The sequence below is a fragment of the Argiope bruennichi genome, chromosome X1, assembly GCF_947563725.1.
Source record: "Argiope bruennichi chromosome X1, qqArgBrue1.1, whole genome shotgun sequence".
NCBI classification, from domain to species: Eukaryota; Metazoa; Arthropoda; class Arachnida; order Araneae; family Araneidae; genus Argiope; species Argiope bruennichi.
This window is the reverse complement of record NC_079162.1, coordinates 6,913,410-6,928,559: the sequence shown is the minus strand read 5'-3', so window position 1 is coordinate 6,928,559 and position 15,150 is coordinate 6,913,410. Positions and strand designations below refer to the sequence as shown.

The 15,150-nt window shown below is 32.6% G+C and overlaps 1 protein-coding gene across 9 annotated transcripts in view; it reads left to right on the top strand.

Moving 5' to 3' along the window:
- LOC129958486 (speckle-type POZ protein B-like) overlaps positions 1-15,150 on the top strand; it is a 103,298-nt gene that overhangs the window by 52,002 nt on the left and 36,146 nt on the right. For all 9 annotated transcript variants that reach the window (XM_056070983.1, XM_056070984.1, XM_056070991.1 and 6 more), the window contains 2 exons: positions 956-1,077; positions 3,662-3,813. In XM_056070983.1, the coding sequence (XP_055926958.1) occupies positions 956-1,077; positions 3,662-3,813 (274 nt within the window). The remainder of the gene's footprint in view (positions 1-955; positions 1,078-3,661; positions 3,814-15,150) is intronic.

Genomic DNA, 15,150 nt, shown 5'->3' with positions numbered 1-15,150 from the left:
AATTTTGCCGTATCTTCTCTATTACTTTAAAAAAGATGTTTGACGAAAGAATCATCATAAATGCGTGTTTATAGAAACATTTTACGTTAAACAATTAAATATTATCTATACCGATGTTTTCTCTTTAACTGATGCTACATTGATGCATGTATAATTCGATTATCTACTTGAATGCCACCAAATTTGATAACAGGACTAATGATTATGAGGAATATAGGTTTTGTGAAATGCTGGCTAATATTTATGTTTGGTTGTCTAAAACTTCAAAATATGAATTCGCGATTACGTTAAAAAGTTACAGAGAGCAGATTGATGAATTAAAAAAAGAAGGGATTTCAGTACGAAATCATTTTATTCAACAAATTCACTTTGCCGTGGACAAATGAGTTACAAATATAAATATTCAATGCAACAGAGCGTTTTTTTCTCCCAATTTCCCTGTTCTCTTGGATCATGCATTGCAAAATACGTAGCATTCTCTAATATCGAATGTAATTAAGAATGTTCTTCAGAGTTTTTGGTACACAGAGTGTCTTTTAATTACTTTCTGAACTCTGTGTGGCGTAATTCATCACTCTCAGAAAATGAAAAGACCCCTAATTTTCGAGGAAATCGCACTAAAAACCGATAAGGTCTCAACCGGTTTACTTAAAGTTGAAGCATGACAATTCTAATTCATGTCCTTATAAAGCATGCTGATATTCATAGAAAAGAATCGATGCATTACAGCAGGAATAGAGTTAGTTACTCGTTTGTATTTTGCTTTTTAAAGTTGCGCCGCTGTTTTCACTTCCTTCATTTGCAAGACCATGATTTTGAACAGTAAACTCTTGTCATTTTATTGGAGTTTCTAGAAAACTAGTTTTATCTACTGAGTGAGTTGCTCACAACTTATTTTATATATATCCTATAGATGTTTCATTTTTGTGAATCCTACATATCTTGTTTGTTTCAGGTAAAAGTGATTAAATTTTCCTACACCTGGACAATTAACAATTTTAGTTATAGTCGAGAAGACATGGGAGAAGTCCTGAAAAGTTCAACGTTTTCTGCTGGACCTAACGATAAGTTAAAATGGTGAGTGTACTTATATAAGCATTCAGTACTATATCTCGTATTAATTTGATGTTACTTGGTGTCTGCACAAATTTTTCAAAATATATTCTTTCATTTTTAAATGAGCATGTAAATGAAATGAAACCATTTAGAAAGAAATATCAAAATTTAATTCAATTTAGTTTGGATGGTACGAATTTCTATTTCTGTTTCTCTTTCGAAGTCTACTTGGAAGTTGTCGACTGAGCAAGTATCTTAAAGAAAATGGCATCCATTTCCTATCCAGCCTTGATAATAAATTACAATTTTTTTCTGAAATATCCTGCATATATAATGTGCTGAAAATAAAAAAACGAAATTTTTAATAATAATTTGAAAATGACGTCTTCTATTTATTCCAGTGTGTCTTTCGTTCCTGGGTATTCCTTTTTTTAGGATTCTTGCTTTCTTTTGTTTTGTATCTTTTAGGTAGATCTCAATTCTGGAGAGTCATGCATCTATATTTTAACAATTCAACAACGACTGTTCCATACACCAATCAATTGACAGTTCATGCATCAATCAAAATTTTACTTTTACTAAAGCTTTAGATCTTCAGCAATTTCATGAATCTTTACAAAATGATTTGGAAACAACCTGATGATTGAGAAGGGTGATCCCCAATTTGAAACGCTAGTCCTATTTATTGCATGTCTTGCTTGTTACGATATTTCAGTAAAGGAGTAGATCAGTTTTATGCAAAATTTCATCAACTCTTTGCTCCTCCATAAACAAAATGTAAGGAATTGATAAATACATTAAATACTAATTCTGTTTACCGCTCATAAAATAATGACAAAATGACATCCTCCAAAAAAGGCGCAAGCAACGGATTAACATTATATAATGTCACTGCAGTGGAGTTGGTAAGTTGAAGTTTTACTTGAGAAACCGTGTTCTTTTATGGACAAGCTACATAGTATTTATTTTGTAGTGAATGCCATTTGGCAAAATATACACTCATGTCCATAAATTAAGGATAATACAAGTTCAGGAAAAGAAAGAGTCAGAAGCAAAACAAACCTGACTTATTTGTAAAACATATTTATTAAACAAAAGATAAAGAGCAAAACAGATGCTATATGTTTGATATCATTAATAAAAATTGCGATTTTTTGCTCCCTGGAGCAAATTACAAAAACAAAAATCTGTTTACAAAAACCAATAACCAATACATGGTTGGTATGATGGTTAATACATAGTATGTCTCCCAGACGATGCAATACAACAATGCCTAGGCCTACAACGCCTAGGCATGCTGAATATCAAATTATCGATCTGATTTTAGGGAATATTACACCACTCATCAAGAAATGCTCTACGAAGTTCCGAAAGACATGTAGGAGGTGGTTGACGGGCTGCAACTCATCGGCCAAGCATGTCCCACACATGCTCTACTGGATTCAAGTCCGGTGAGAATGCTGGACAGGCCGTACGAGTGATATTCTCCGATCGAAGGCATTCGTTTACGATGTTTGCACGGTGAAGACGGGAGTTGTCATCCATTAACACGAATTCTGCGCCCATGGCTCCCCAAAACAAACAATGTTGTTCCAGAAAGACGTCCAGACAGATTTGGCCTGTCATGGTTCCAATTTGAACATGCAGGTCAGTTCTGGAACCCAGAATAATTCCTCCCCAAACGAGCAATCCTGCACCTGCGTAACAGTGTCGTTCAGTGATGTTCTCTTGGCGGTTACGGGTACCTGGCGCTTTCCATATGAAAGTCCGGCGAGAATCAGACTGCAAGCTGAACCTGGACTAGTCGGAAAACATCACACAAGCCCACTGTTGCGGTGTCCACAATGCATGCTCTCTACTCCAGGCTAACCGTAGGTGACAGTGAGTTGCAGTTAGTGGAACACATCTGACAGGCCTACGAGCATATAGACCAATATGCCCTAAGCGTCTGTACACGGTCTGCCTTGAAACTGTCGTACCAGTGGCAGAAGAGAGCTGACGAGACAGGTCTGATGCTGTTCTCCGTCTTTATTTCTTTTTCGGTTTCTTTTGGCAGCAACTGCCAAATACCGGCCCTCATTCGACGTTGTAACTGGGGGGGTGACTTGAGCTGTAACATCTACTCCCATTACCAGCATCCTGGAATCCTTGCCATAGCCTGGAGATGACACTGTGGACGATTCCAAGTTCTTCGGATACTTCCAGCTAGGTATGCCCACGTTCCAGACGGCCCGATAATTCTATCACGTAAAAAACATCCAAATGCGTCCTTTGTGTCATAACGATGCGGTTATTACAATGAAAGGCTTATAAAGCGCTTGCGAAAAATTTTATTTCTTTGCCTGTATTCCTTATACATCACTCTCTTACACTCGTCAATGTGACGTACTATCGGTGTCATCTTGGTGGCTTCCTGCAATTTGCATATGATTTTTGAAGATGTGTGTAGTCATTTTACGGGTGATATATGTATTTTAAGAGTTCGATTTCCGCGTGACTCTGAATTCTCCTTAATTTATGGATATGAGTGTAATATCCTAATTTAAATCTGTCTATTTTTGAAAATTATTGAGACATTTGAATTTGAATGATTGTTTCATTCTAGGTGTCTTCGAGTGAATCCCAAAGGATTAGATGAAGAAAGTAAAGAATACTTATCTCTTTACCTTTTACTAGTATTTTGCAATAAAAGTGAAGTTCGAGCTAAATTTAAATTTTCGATTCTAAATGAGCAGCGAGAAGAAACTAAAGCAATGGGTGAGTTTTTTTATTTTATTCTTAAAAGTGTAAGAAATAAATCTCAATTAAGTCTCATGATAAAAATCTAATTTCTGGACACAAATTTGGAAGAAATGATATTATGCAAAGAATCAGTGACAGAATATTTTAAGAAATAATTCATTATTGCTTAAAAAATGTTATCGTACATAGAAGTTTTTGTGAATGGACTGTAAATCAACTTTTCCATATTATGACTATTGTAATATCTTGGTCGATCAAATAAGAGAGAAGCGTAACAAAACATTTCTTTTATCTACAGCCTTATATATACACACAAAAATAAATTGTTCTCATGTAGGTTAATATTATTTACAAAATTCACACAACAGTTGAAAGTTTAATCATGAAATAATTCCTAGATCACATCGGAGAATATGCACCAAAAAAAACCGCTAACAGGTTGTTATCTCAAACAGCAACTCCAGGAATCAGCCTTTATCGGGTGGATCCTAACACAGAAACCCGAATCACACGGAGTTTTCACAAAATCAGAAACACCTTCTTCCTACTCTCCGTCCACACCTCTCACTGCTCTCCTCTTCAAACAAATATACCGCTTTTTATTTCCGCCAGATCTCCGCCTCTGATTTTCTCATTGGTGAACTTAAGTTCCTTATCACCCAATAACTGCTCAGCAATGCTTCCTCAATGATCTCCAATCGATCGTGGGAATGTCTGTTAATGACCCATCTTTGTAGCTGACCCTTCTCGCACACATGTCACAGCTTGTTAGTTGTGCGGCTAAAGTCCATCTAACTTCGACACTTAATGACAACGGTTGCTGGTGATTGATCGTTTCTTGAAGTCCCTTCATAATGAAATAAAAGTAACATCTGGATGTTTTGAAGTTCTTCCTTGAAGACATGGTGGAAACGACGATTGATTTGAAAAGACGAAACACACATCTGTGACCCTTTATCTAAATACAAAAAAAAAAAAAAAAAAAAATGAACAGACACAATGACTCTACTAATGAAGAGAATCTCCATCTAGCGGTCCAGAGGCATTTAACTATGTGTGGGGAAACGGGTGATATTACATTTGGCCGGAATGCCAGATTACCATGTGAGGAAAAAGGGGAAACGTTACACTATTATGTTTTTATAATTTGAAAATGATATTTAGCTTAGCTTTCCAAATTTTAAATAATGAGAATTTGTTCTAAATGAATTTTACTAAGTATTTATTCAAAACTGAACGAACTTCTTTGATATTCATTTTCAAATAATACAGCGTTTTAAGTTCTTTGAAGTTTCTAACTCAAAAGCACCGATATGTCGCGAAAGATGCAACCTCATACTCGTATATTATCAGTGACTAGTTGGTACCCGGCGCAGAAGAATAATTTTGGAAATATATTTTGAAATAGCTATCTTGTTTAATTAGGAATAATAGAAAGAATGATATTTATTTTCTTGTCGACAATAAATACATTCATTGAAGTTGAATGATATATAAAGGTAAAGTATAAACAATATTTACTCTATTATTATTATTTTTTTTACTTTATTATTCAAGTTCTTTAGGAGAGACAATATTTTTTTGTTTTTCCGTCTTCAGCAAAAACAACTAAATTCCTTGACTGTCCGACTCGTGAGCATCCAACATACAACTGGCAATGTGAAAAACATTGATTTTCTAAGTTCAATCCGCACACTTGAAGTGATTGACTTGCGCCTTGAGAATGCAAATCGAATGGGGAACTGCAGTCTTTTAAAATCAAAACGCATATTAATGGGAATGCGTGGAATGAGCACATCTTCTCCATTCGACTTTCCGTTATGAATAGTTGCCTCGATTCTTACTGCATGTTCGTCTTTTGATTCTAATGCGCGTGATCAATTAGCACATAAACATTGTGTTTCGATTCTTGTAGCATGTTGATCTTGAGATTCTGAAGCACTTGAATTTACTATTCGTAAACGACCTGCTTCATTGCTCGCTTGTCGTTCCTCATTTATTTGAGAAGCTCGAATTGGCTTATTTTTACGTGCTGCGCTGGCAGATCTACTAAATGACGAACTTTTGAGAGGCATATTTTCTTATATATCGTTTCACTGAATAAATAGAAAAATGACTGTTTGCACTGGAAAATTTTCATTATATATAATTTGATCGGCATCGATGATAATAATTCTATTTTGCTTCTGCAAGTGTGAGATAAACTCTGAATAATATGTGCGGTTCGCCGCAACCAAAAGATTGTGCACGCTGAATGAATGTATCTTGTAGCTGACTATTCAATAATGAAAAGAAAAAAAGTAAGGCTTGCACGAAATATTTTTGATTTCATTTCATTCACATTGATTGGCATCGATGATAAATTTTTATTTTGTTTGATATAGGTGCGATTCCCTCCGAATGGCACGTACCATTTGCCATTTACTGCTTGTCTTTTGCCAATTGTCCATTTTAAAATAATGTTGAATAATAGAAACGTATCAAACGATTTTAAATTTTATTATGTTCAAAATAAATGCTAATAATTGTACTATGCCTATAACGTTCGCGCAAGTGCCAGCAATAAGTTGGTAAATATTTTATCGCAATCGGAAGAACGGTGTGGCAGCGCATAAAATATGAACAAACTAAAATTCATTTTTATATATTAGATATTTCGAATCTAAATATCTGTTATCAGTTTTAATAAACATTAATTGAAACTCTATTTTGCTCATATAAATGCAGTATGGAAATATAAGTATGGAAGTGGCCTCGATAAATTCAGTTTTAAAATCATAATTGTTTAATTATATTAACCCTCAGTTTTATAATTTCACTAAGGGAATTTTGAAACGGACATCGTTATTTTGAGTCTTTGTTAGAAGATGAGGACGGCATCTGAACCAGAATATCCCTCTCCACACCTGGTAAAGGGCGTTGGCACTGGATGTATTTAGTGCACAAAGCGCCTATATGCTGTAATTAGGGTATGGAACCAGAAACTCTCCGCTCTTTTATCTTCGAAACACTTTTAGCTTCTTGATCACGCAAAGATATATATAAAAATGCGGTCCGTGATAAAAGTCTGTACTGAGTATTGTACGATTCATTGAGATACGCGGAGGTCAATGGAGACACAAAAAATATGAAAGGAAAAAAGTTCATCCTTCTGCTTTTTGTACACTTACTTCACTGACAGATTTCATCTGATTAATAATTGCTCATAAAGATTTATTTGTTTTCCGTCCCATTTTTTTTCTTCTTAATTTAGCTTTTGGTAAGATGCTTTGACTCCTGAATAATTCGAAATTTTGCACATTTCCAGAAAATGTTCCGAATTGTTCATCTTTTATGCTTCAAAAAGTGACGATTTCAGAAACAGGGGCTGACCTACATTCATTAAGAGAAGCATTGAATTAAGGAATTTTGTTTCAAGTGAAATATGAAAAATGAATCTCACTAAGGTGACTGCGAGATGACGGAAATCTCTTCGGTCATAATATAAGCTGCAATTAGACAGTGCTATCGTTCGAACCATTAGGACTGAGATAAATATATTGATTAATTATAATGAAGCCGTAATATTTCCCCATATCGTTTAATTACTCTTCAAAGAGAACTATGAATGCGTAGCTCACAGAGAATCCGCCGTATGCATGGATCTTCGAGATAGTTTCAAGATTTTGATTGGTGTCTGCTCTTCAAAGCAGAACACTTGCTCAGTCAATCAATATCTCGCATATTATTCCTCGTTTGAGAACATAAAAAGCAAATAATTTTCGAATAGGTAACATACTGTATCAGCGGTTGTCTAATTTAGAACGATAATCTAATTAGTTAACCAATCAATCAATCAGTCTGCACAGAGTCAAAATTATAGTTTCCATAGACAAAACTGAACCCAAAAGACCTTTTTATTGCAAGTTTTATAATCTTTCCTTAAATAACAAACGTCATTTTTAAATAAAAGTAGCTCACATCTCGATCTGACTGAACGGGGAAAGAATCTGTTCCCTTGAAAGTTATTAAGAGCTATGAGGACCTATTTTAATACTTGTCTTTTCTTTCTTTGAAGCAAGTCAACCTCATTCGCATGCAGGTTGACTTGCTTCAAAGAAAGCAATGCATATGCTTTAATTTCTAATATGAGGTGAAGCCATTTTTGCTGTACTCACATCTGCTACTCTATGAGAAAGGATCTTGACTAATTTTTGAAATGTTCTGCATGCTAATCAGGTTTAAAGAAATAAAAAAGTCAATAAATTCTGCCACTGATGTGGATCGTTGTGTTCTAACTGCAATTCGACGTTCAAACATTGTAGCAAAGCCTCATATTAATGACTTACTCTTCTGCAGGATAAGCAAAGCATAAAAATGTCCAGATGATTTTAATTACTTTGTAAATCAAGTTATTAATATTAAAATTCGTATGTCTGCATAAAGAATAATAAATAACATTATATATTTTTTGTTTTTTGTTTTTTATAATTCCTAATTTACTGCATTTTGTATTATTTACTTAATTTATAAGCATGTAGCGTGTTTTTTAGTATAATTCCAATGTTTATAGAATTCAGTATAAGTGTTTGAAGATTCAAGTATAAAATAAATCAATTTGTACAGGCTTTAACTCCTCTAGGAGAACAACTGAAATTCATTTCTCTGCAATGCCGATATCTTTATAAATTTTAATGGTAGTATTTTACATAAATTGCCATAAATATCTGGATTCTAATTTTGAAAGGAAAAAATATACTAATTTTCGCGTTTGCACAAATAAAATTATTGACTAAAAATACTTATATTTTCTTGAATATTTAAACAATTATCTTTTAATAATATTTCTTTAATACTGTTTTATTTATACAGTTAGTTTTGTGTTTGTTCGTGCCTTTCTGTTAGTTTCACGTCATTTGACTGAAAACTGTATCATATAAGCAAAATAATACTAATAAACCGCTGTTTGAATTTTGTAATATATGTTTCTTCTCGAATATATGTGTTATTGTTATGAACATTCATCCAAGCGTTGCACATAACAAATGAAAAATCTGTAATGCTACATTTCAACAATTGTACAAAATCGTTGCTCACATTGTGGTAAATATCAAATCATTATTTACTTTTCGCCAAGCTGCATAAACAGGAAACCTTTTCTTCGTCAGTTTCAGGTCGATTCCGTAAATGCTTTAGAACTGAAAATTTGAATTTTTTTTATTTTTAATTAGAATATATGTATATACAGGATGTTGACCGACAAATTCAGAGGGGTGATAGTAGGCATCAGGAGGATAAAGAATTATCATACATCAAGGGGTTCCAAATGACGTTTAACTGGTGAAAATCTCAAAAATATAGAGAGTCGGAGAACTGTGGGAAAATGTAAAAAATAAATAAAAAAATTGCAAATAGTGCTTAAACTACGATTTTTTTTTTTAAAGTGAAAGCACATTCTTAAAAGTTTTTTTTTTCATGTTGGTAACATGAGGATTTAAAGATCAAGGGGGTCGTAAATGACTGAAAACGAAAAAGTAGTTTAAAAGCCATATTTGTAAAAATATTAAAACTTGAAGAAAAATAAAATCTTGAAAATGTAAGGAATTTTATATTCTATAATTTGATATAAGTGTGTAGTGTGAGAACTGTGGAGTTTTAAAGATATTTAAGAAAAACTAAAATGGGAACCAGAAAACATCACTGCAACATCAGTACCGATGTTCGCAGAGAGCGTTGCCAAATTCGAAAGAAAATTCAGAGCAAGGATAATAGGCATCAAGTAAATGAAAAATTACCAGAAAACAAAGGGTCGCAGGTAACGCTTTAAAATGAAAATCACAAATCGGGTGGAGTTCGCACGCTGGATGCTTAATGTCACACAGGAAGATGCACACTTTTCTGCTAGAGTTTTATTCTTAGATGAAGTCTGCATTACGAGATAAAGTGTCTTCAACACGTACAATGAGAATATTTGGTCATTCGAAAATCCTCACATCACTATCTCGTCGAATGTACCACACAAGTCTGATATTAACATCTGGGCATATTCATCTATTTGGACCGTATTTTCTTCCCGAACGACTCAGTGGCAAAAGGTACTTTGTTTTCTTCCAGCACGTTCCGCTGGATTTACTACAGGGAGACCGACATTTTGGTAATGCATGATGGAGCATCAGCATATTTTAGTTACATTCGTGAAATCCGACTTGTTGCTTGAAGTATTACGGCCATCAATTCTGCAATGCTCATTAATGAATACTTGCTCACTGGCTTTTATTTTTCTCGAACGCATGAAAAATTTACTTACCAGAAGGCTTCTTCTCGATTACTTTGTTCCTAATCCTTGCATTAATAGGACCATTCTCTTCGCCAGACTCATTGTCTTTTCGAAGTCTGTTTTGCGATTTTCACTGAATAAACTTTTCCTGCGACCCTATGTTTTCTGGTAATTTTTCATCTATGCAATGCCTATTATCCTTGCTCTGAATTTTCTTTCGAATTTGACAACGCTCTCTGCGAACATCGGTACTGATGTTGCAGCGATGTTTTCTGGTTCCCATTTTGGTTTTTCTTGAATATCTTTAAAACTCCACAGTTCTCACACTACACACTTATATCAAATTATGGAATATAAAATTCCTTACATTTTCAAGATATTATTTTTATTCAAGTTTTAATATTTTTACAAATATGGTTTTTAAACGACTTTTTCGTTTTCAGTCATTTACGACCCCCTTGATCTTTAAATCCTCATGTTACCAGCATGAAAAAAAAAAACTTTTAAGAATGTGCTTTCACTTGAAAAAAAATTCGTAGTTTAAGCACCATTTGTTATTTTTTTAATTAATTTTTTACAGTTTCCAACAGTTTTCCGTTTCTCTATATTTTTACGATTTTCACTAATTAAACGTCGTTTGAGACCCCATGTTGTATGGTGATTCTTTATCCTCCTGATGCCTACTATCAACCCTCTGAATTTGTCAGTCGAATTCGGCAACACCCTGTATATACGCACATTAGTTGTAGTTTCTTTCGTTTCTTAGTCTCTTTCAAGCCCCGAGACTCCTGTGTTGCACCTAGTGCACTTAGATTTTAATCCGCGCCTCTTTGTTCTCGAGTTATAACAAAAGTTCGAAGATTATCTTCTCTAAGGATTTATCCCAAACTGAGAGCGTAAAAGCAAGTTTCTCTTTTCTAAGTCATGTGGAACCATATAACAAACCCCATCTTCATATAAAATGCTTAGTTGATGATATCTGAAAAATAATATAAAGGGGCGATGTTCCTTTTGATATCCTTTCCAATTCGTATGTCGAACTGGAATGAAATAGTGCCAATGTCCTTTGTCCCAAGTACTGAATGGAATTTTCTATTCAATTTCATATTTATATGTCAATTTTTTTTAGTGAAATGCAAATTAAAATAACTTTATTACTATTATTACTTAAATAACTTAATACAAGATTAAACATTTTTTAAAATTAGAAACAATCTTATGTAATAAATTTATAAAATAAATCAGATTTTATATTTATATCTCGATTATTATTTTATGCACAATATCATATTGTGGCTTTCATCAATTTGTTTTATACATTTTCTGTTAAAATATCTTGGAAATCATTTTTTTTTCTGATACTACAGATTCATAGTCCATAATTGCTGGAGAATTTAGGCATTCTTGACTTGTCGACGATCTATAATGGTTTTTCAGTAGCTTCAGTTTCGTAAAACCACTAATGATCATTAGGTATATGTGGAACCACTTGTAAACTTCTTTTAAGTAATGGCTCTACATTCTTTACCTTTATATCGAGTTCTTCAAGGGACTATATCAAAATTGACAATGAATGTAATTAGAAGGAAAAAGAAGTATAGTGGGGTACTGGAAAGCTTAAAGACTGATAAATTTTGAAAGAAAGAAAGATTTTGCACACTTTGATGAAGATCATGAGGAGCGAAATAGAAATATGGAGATTATTACTTTATTTGATGAATCCGTTCACATTGCTCAGCCAAACTCCACAGCTGTCAATTTAAAAAGATTAAAAACAAAATAAATTCTTTAAAATTGATTGTCTTTATAATTACAAGAGGAAAAGTAATAAAAATTATGAACGCGTTAGTAAGACAATAGTTTGATTGACTCGATTGTTTCGATTTAAAAAAAAGAATAAACCTTTGTTAGCTCCTATCTGCACCATAGAGTTGAAATAGTGATAGAGGGACTGCAACCCTTTTTTGGTGTAGGACAAGATAAAATCACGTGACTTCGAGAGAGAATTTGTATTCGCTGTAACCGCATTCTCCATGCTCCATTATATTTCAATGGCAGATTATTTCTCGCTTTTAACTGTTAAATTTTAAACCTTTTTAAGCCATGATTAACTTTTGCTGTGCAATTGGATGCAAAGAAAAATCTTCTAATTATTGTCCTGTATCATTTCACAGCTATGTACAATAAACATATTCTATTTATATCCATTTTAAGTCAGTTTAAAATTTCGTAACTTGGAACACTCAATAATTTTGATGTTATAACTGGATAATATTTCACAGTTTGGTTTAGTTATTATATTTAATTTAGTTAACTTGTTATTAAGCTTCATTTAAACTGATATAATTGCATTATATTTTGCTACTAGCTTTATTTTAATCTAGAATGTGTTGCACGCGCTTGGCTGCAAGCTTGACATGATTTTTTTTCTCGCCAATACAAGTGCATATATATATAAATATTATTGACGAATTAATAATTGTGTATTTATTTTAATGCAAATAAATTTCCTTATTATTTCCAGTATGTTTTTTTACCATAAATATTCTAATCATATTATAACGTGAACGATATTAAATCATCATTGTGAATGAAATAGTGACACTAAAACGTCTGTTTTATTGAAAATGTTATATGGAAAAATTTCATAAATCTGGTAGTAATAATTGCATGTGTTTATAAATTTTAATTAAAATCGAAAAAGAAACTAGTGGATATTCTAAAGATGAGAAACTATTAAAGAAAGAAATGCTATCTTTACAGATAAAAATTCTGTCTGAATGTCAACATTTATTAATAACTTGCTGTATGTACATACCCTAAAATCACCGTTTTCGTAAAAATTTCGAATTTCTTTATTATTTTGTATTAAAGTCAAGACATTTAAGATTCCAAAAATGATTTACTTTTGTTTCTACAGTAGTTAGAAGCAATGTTACCGGCAAAATTATAAACAAGAAGCGAAATATTTAAAACTGGTATTAACAAGGGGAAGGCGCGAGGTTTAAAATTGAGTTCGGAATGAGATTTTGTATAATGTTAGTACACATTTAGAATATTCATTCATGGAAATATTAATGCTGAATAAACTGAATAAAATAAACCATGGAACTTTCAGTATAGCTTATATACTAATAATGTGTCTTCGTGAACGAGCGCTCGAATAGTTAGGTGGTTAGGGCTGAGGCGTGCTTTCGCGAGACACGGGTTCGGCTTGTATTTTTTGGTTGTTGATTGTTTTGTTTTCTTTCGAAATTATTTCAAAATAATTTAACAGTTTTAATTAATATCTTTTTCATTTTTTATACAAAAATAAATATTTATTTTCCTAATTCTTGGATTAAAATTTATTTTTTAGAAAGAAAAATAATTATAAATACGAATGTATTTTTTAAAAATATTCAGTAAAAAAAAAAAAAGACTTAAGTTACTTTTATGATCTGTTTTTATAAAAGTTTTTTTTTATCTGTTTGAGATAATGATAGAAGTATTTGAACATGTAATGTAAAATTAAAAGATGTTTTTAGGTAAATAAAAGAAATAAAAATTTTACTTAAAGAAGAAAAATAATCACTTTTAATTAATGCAAAAAAAAAAGTAAAAAACTAAACATGATTTAAATCAGCAAACTCAGCTATTGATGTTATGAAAAAGAAAAATTGTTTTTGAAACCAGTTTGCTTAGTTTTTGCTAGTAGAATAATAATATCAAAAGAAGAAAAGAAAAGAAATAAATAAACTTTTCAGGAAATGAAAATCGACCGGACCTAATGCCCAATGCCGGGAAGCAAAAGATTGCGCGACAGATTTTAAGTATGTCAAGATTTGCGATATGTCGCCAAAAAAGGTATTCTTACTATCAGATTCTCCCTAAGTCACGTGACTCATGTTGGGTACACTTGTTGTTATTACTTGAAACTCTACTTTCGTTTTGGAATCAATTTATTTTTGCGCAACACAAAACAGAGAATTTCATGAGTCTATTTACATAATGATGATAGAAACTGAGCAGAGTATTTACAGATGAAGTAGACTGAAACGGATCAAATGATCCTTACATCAAAGAGATGAAAAAACGTAACGTATAAAATTCTATCCTTAAAGCAAACAAGGCATATTTTTCTTAAATCAAAACCGGGTTGCCAGATTCCAAGATGTAATAAGATGCAAACAAAAATAAACAGGAAATATAAAACTTATCAGGAGTGGCAACACTTGTTTCGTTAAGAAACATTCCCTCCATTCATGATCTGCAGCGTGATCAATGAAAGTCAGCCTATTTGAACCCTCTTTTTCACAGATTCATCCAATTCTAAAGTCCGTGAAATATACAGCTGATAAATATGTCCAGTGTAGGAAAAGAAAATTGCTTATGCTCAGTACTTGAATATATCAAGACTTTTTTTCGCGGAATGAGCACATTTCATTTTGCCTGCCCAGAAAAGTCGGAATTTTTTCTACATATCAAAAATGCAATCAATTTTGGTAATTATCAAAGAGAAAGAGTACTTTAAAGACATAGATTTTAAAGATGCACACATTCGGCGTGTTTTTAAAATATCGGACGTTTATGAAAATCAAGAAATACGTATTTTCAACTACAACAAGGACAAATAATAATAATAATAATAAAACTCCCAAACATTTTTTAAGAAATAAAATTTTCCTATTAAATGATAAAATTGGGTTTATTTGCAATTTATAATAGGAATAATATAATTATTAACGTATTATACATAACACAAACGTGTTGTATATAATACTTTGTTGTATATGTTGCGGCCAAAGCCCGAAATCGGCCAGTTCGCGTTTTGGCCAACGTTGCTGTAAACTTACCGGCCAATCTCCGATCTTTTCTTGATTTCGGGCTTTGGCCGGCCAGTGGTCGAAGTGGCTTGGGACGATCGGCCAAAGTAGGAAGAAAGGAATCAAGAGCAGATTGTTTTACACACTATTAAAAATGAAGTATTAAAAAATGAGTAATTCTGTGTACTGTTTTTTATTTAAGTACAATTGTTTCAGAAACTGAGTTCAAATATAAGTGACACCTCTGGGTTAAAAATAAGCTTGTAATATATAAAAATGTGATATCGTGTT